This window comes from Pundamilia nyererei, unplaced genomic scaffold, assembly GCF_000239375.1.
Source record: "Pundamilia nyererei isolate P.nyererei 1_Seehausen unplaced genomic scaffold, PunNye1.0 scaffold02346, whole genome shotgun sequence".
In the NCBI taxonomy this organism is placed as follows: domain Eukaryota; kingdom Metazoa; phylum Chordata; class Actinopteri; order Cichliformes; family Cichlidae; genus Pundamilia; species Pundamilia nyererei.
The window spans coordinates 1-4,063 of NW_005189747.1; the positions used below are offsets into that span (position 1 = coordinate 1).

Consider the following 4,063-nt stretch of genomic DNA (forward strand, 5'->3'; position numbering starts at 1 on the left):
ATTCACATTCGTATATACGCAGCTAATCAACGTGGTTGACAGGCTTATGTGTGTCAACCATAAGCCTGTGGTTGCGTCCTTATGCGCGTCCTTATGCGCCAACACCGGTGCTTTAGCTAGCAAAGAGGCGTGGCTGATGTGGAGGGAAGCCACGTTAATGACAACGTGTACAACCATTGGAGATGTGAGCAGGACAGACAGAACAATTAATGGAAAAAGTGTGGACTTTATACCAGTTTTTGAATTGTGTTGATCGGCCACATAAAACCAGAGTTATGATAAAAATATATGTAATGTTTGGTTTTCTTCCTGAATACTGTCGTTGTTTATATTTACTGCGGGAAGAAACGGTGTTTTATAAGGAAAACGCTGGAAAGCCTGTGAGCAAAAACAAAACCAAAACCCCCCCACCCTTTCCTATTGGTGGAAAAATGTACCATGTCGACCAATCAAAAAATTATATGGCAACAGATGTTTAGGAAGGGGGGAGGTTTTAGGAGTGACGTGTTTTGAGATGTGACAGATTTGCTACGTTTAGGGCAAATCTTGTGTAGTTAGTGTGTAGTGTAGTCAGTAGTTTTGTTGTGTGTGTCAGAACAATGAGGCGACTGCTGAATGTTACAGGTGTTACAGCAGTGATACATCTCCTGTTGTCAGGCCTGCAGGTATCAGGCTGTTGTTCTCGTTTATCTCATAGTGGACAGAAATTATTTTTTGGAGTGGCACAAATTGTGTGGCATCAGATTTGATATGGAACAGCTGATTGTTCTGTAAATAGTTTGAAATGTATATTTAAAAAAACGCCTTGGCTTCATTTTTAGGTAAACAGCTGCAAAAAACTTTGTTGTTTGCATAATCCAGTAACTTTTTTGAAGAAGTAACTATATAATTAATTGCCCAACGTTGGTCATTATATACTGTATTTTGCAGACAGAGAGTTACAGGACTCTCTCCCAGACCACAGACACATACTCATAATACAAGTCAGAGCTTTACAGAAAATCATAAAATAGAAAGTTGTGTTTTCAAAATTGGAGTTCAAGTTATTTTTACTTCCAACAGTGTTAACATGCTACACAAGTCATGAACAAGATTTTTTTTTAAATTTTCATTGTAAGTGGGCTAAAGCACTTAATTAAAAGTAGTCTAACATAAATGTAAATGTTGTAATTTGATTATTTTAATAAACCATGTGACTTGGATGGATTTGATGCTGGCGTGACCACAGTGCACACGTCTAATGTTGCTAACAGTGGTCCAAGGGGCCGCTCAGGGAGTTTGTGTGTTCGCTCAGACACATGAAAAATTAGAGGGAACATTGGTGGTGCTCGTAGGAAAATCTATGCTTCTCTGTTCAGGCTTCTGCCCCACAACCTGAATCAGGAGAGCGACCTTTCTGATGTGAGAATTACACCACTCCCTGTGAGGAAAGCTGCAATCATTCAATCATTTTATTAGTGCGACAGTTTTTGTTTCTTATGTATTATGCTTCTCCCCCCTTTCAGCAAATTATAAATTAAAGTACAAGGATGTGTAACGACATGTATGTAAGTGTCATAACATTCTTTTGGCAGCACAGTGTGTTGAAGCCTGGCATTATTGTGTCACAGCACTAAGATCCTGCTTAGACAAGTTAATCTGGGAGGAGTGGCAGTTTAGCTCACTGGGCTGAGCTGGTGAACACATGACACGATACCAGTCTGAGTTTTAGTTTGATCCGAGGCTCTCTTGGCCTGTCTTCCCCCACTCTCTTTCTGCTGTTCTGTCTCATTTTTCCCATGGCCTATCTAATAAAGGTGAAAAAACTTCAAAATTGTTTAACAGAAATTCCTCATCATTCGCAGCACCTGGGGATCCAGTGCTTCTTGCAACATATTTTCTTGCAAAAATGTATTAAGATATAAATTTGTCACACTTTCTGGGGATGGGATTCTAATTATTGTAATAATGTCATTTGCACACTCTTACCGTCCTTGAAAGACTTGAAATCTTTTTCATGAAGTCTGCTTTCTGAGTAGATTCGGCAAGCCAGGTGTCACAGAAAGACTACAGGAGGAAAAATTGAGGGTGCAAATTTAAATCACTGTGAAATTATCAGTCAAGCCAAAAACAGCATTATTACAAATATTCAAATATTATTCTAAATGTAATTTCAGTTAGTGTAAAGCCATACAGCTTGCTGTACAGCTTGTCTGTTTCCTTACCCACGGAAGGCTGTTCCTGCAGGTGAACTCCCATGTAGCCATGTAGGTTGGGCAGGTGTAGCGGTCCAACACGATGTAAGCCGCCTCTGGGTCGGCTACAAAGTTAAACTCTCCACACACTGTGGTGTTACCTCTGGCTGCACACAGACATTATTAATGCAATTCTTGTTATTATTAATATAGAAAAAAAATCATAAATCAGAGAACAAGTACATCAGAGTAAATAAAAGCCTACATTCAGTGTTTCCCCCCATGATGTAGAGCGCCTTCAGCTTTTTTGGCAAGGAAGGGTCCAACTGCACTGCGACAGCCAGGTTAGTGAGGGGGGCAGTGGCTACGAGGATCACCTGAAGGCAGAAGACTAATTTGTGTTGATGACTGGAGTGCTCTTGTTATTCATAACATAGCTTTGGGATGAACAAAACCCCTACAAATAAAGGTTTTTTATCTAGAAATTTACTTTTTTAGTGAAATTCAATAGATCATTTACATAGAGTAAACCTTTATGTTTACCTTTTTTTTTAAAATAAATAAACCATTTCAAGAAAATCCCAAATTCAAGGCACATGTAGTGAAACAATGTTGTCATTGAGTTGTGTTTTAGATACATAAAACTTAATAACAACTGAACTGAAATGAGCAAATCCGCTCTAGAAACTAAGCCGAACTAAACTGAATTAAAAACAAAAATTAAAATAAATAAAGAGAATCCAAAAACTATAATAATTCTGGTATGCATAGAATACATGCATACACAGAAAAATTTTGCTCTTAAATTTTATTTACAGTACATTAGCAACATGTTTAACAGAGCACTCACCTCTCCAGCATTGTCTTTCACAAGCTTGATCATGGCCTGCACAGCTTTCTTCTTCTGCAGCAGATCCAAGCCTGGAGCATCTGGATCCGGGACATCCCCCAGCCCGTCTTTCCCGTGGTAATCACCCGCATGCTGTTTGCGGGCCAGCAGAGGCTTTGAGCAGCCACGATACACTGGAATCTGTATTGTAGGTTGCATTTAATAGCAGGTCATCCAGCATGCAGCCATGCAGTCAGATCTGTGACCATATCCATGTATAAGGCTCTCCCACACTCTGCTCAAAACTTACATCCAGCCTATTGCAGACTTTCAGGACACGCAGCGTGTTCTTGAGGACGTTCTCCAGGGGTGTGTTGCCATGGCAGCAGGTGATCCCCAAAATCTCCACATCAGGGTTGGCGAGGGCCACCATGATGGCCATAGCGTCATCCACCCCAGTGTCCACATCAATGATGAGCTTCTTCTTCATCCTGTGTTCAACCACAGCATTAAAAACCTGAAGAGATATTGTTTCTAATAAGGCAAACTTCATTCCTCTAACATGATCTGGAACCATCTATCCCTCCATTTTTTTTAACAGCTTTTCTAACTGGAGCCTATCTGAGCTGTCAGAGGGAGGGAAACAGGGTACACTCTGCACGGACCACCAGTCTATCTATCACACAGAGAGAGAGAAAACTGCAAAAATGAAAAAAAATGAAACACAGCGTTTTTTCTATTGATATTTAGATACTTTTTACAGCATCACCTTTAGGAGGGTTTCCAATGTTTAAATACATATGCAGTAATTAGTGTTCAGAATTAAATTCTTATGGTATTCTAAGGTTCATTCTAAAGTAAAATTACTTAAATGTAAAATACTCACTTGGTGAATGGATTCTGTTTACAGCTTAATGATATAAGCGTCCGCAGCTGAATGCGTAAACTGAACATTGGGCAGAATTATATAGGGAGGTGTTGCATAAACACATGGCTAACTCCACCTCAGGGGATTTTCTCTAGGTGTTATAAATCTACCCCAAACTTGGGTTCGTCCGCC

General features: G+C 39.8%; 1 protein-coding gene across 1 annotated transcript; it reads right to left on the reverse strand.

The window, feature by feature from the left end:
• Positions 1-1,968: 1,968 nt before the first annotated feature.
• LOC102197108 (probable uridine nucleosidase 2) lies at positions 1,969-3,556 on the reverse strand (the record flags this gene model as incomplete). Its single annotated transcript, XM_005755643.1, has 5 exons — positions 3,314-3,556; positions 3,025-3,204; positions 2,440-2,551; positions 2,205-2,341; positions 1,969-2,046 (listed from the first exon to the last, which is right to left on the reverse strand). Coding segments are annotated over exons 1-5 (750 nt in total), but the record flags the coding sequence as incomplete, so codon positions are not given.
• Between the last annotated feature and the right edge of the window lie 507 nt (positions 3,557-4,063).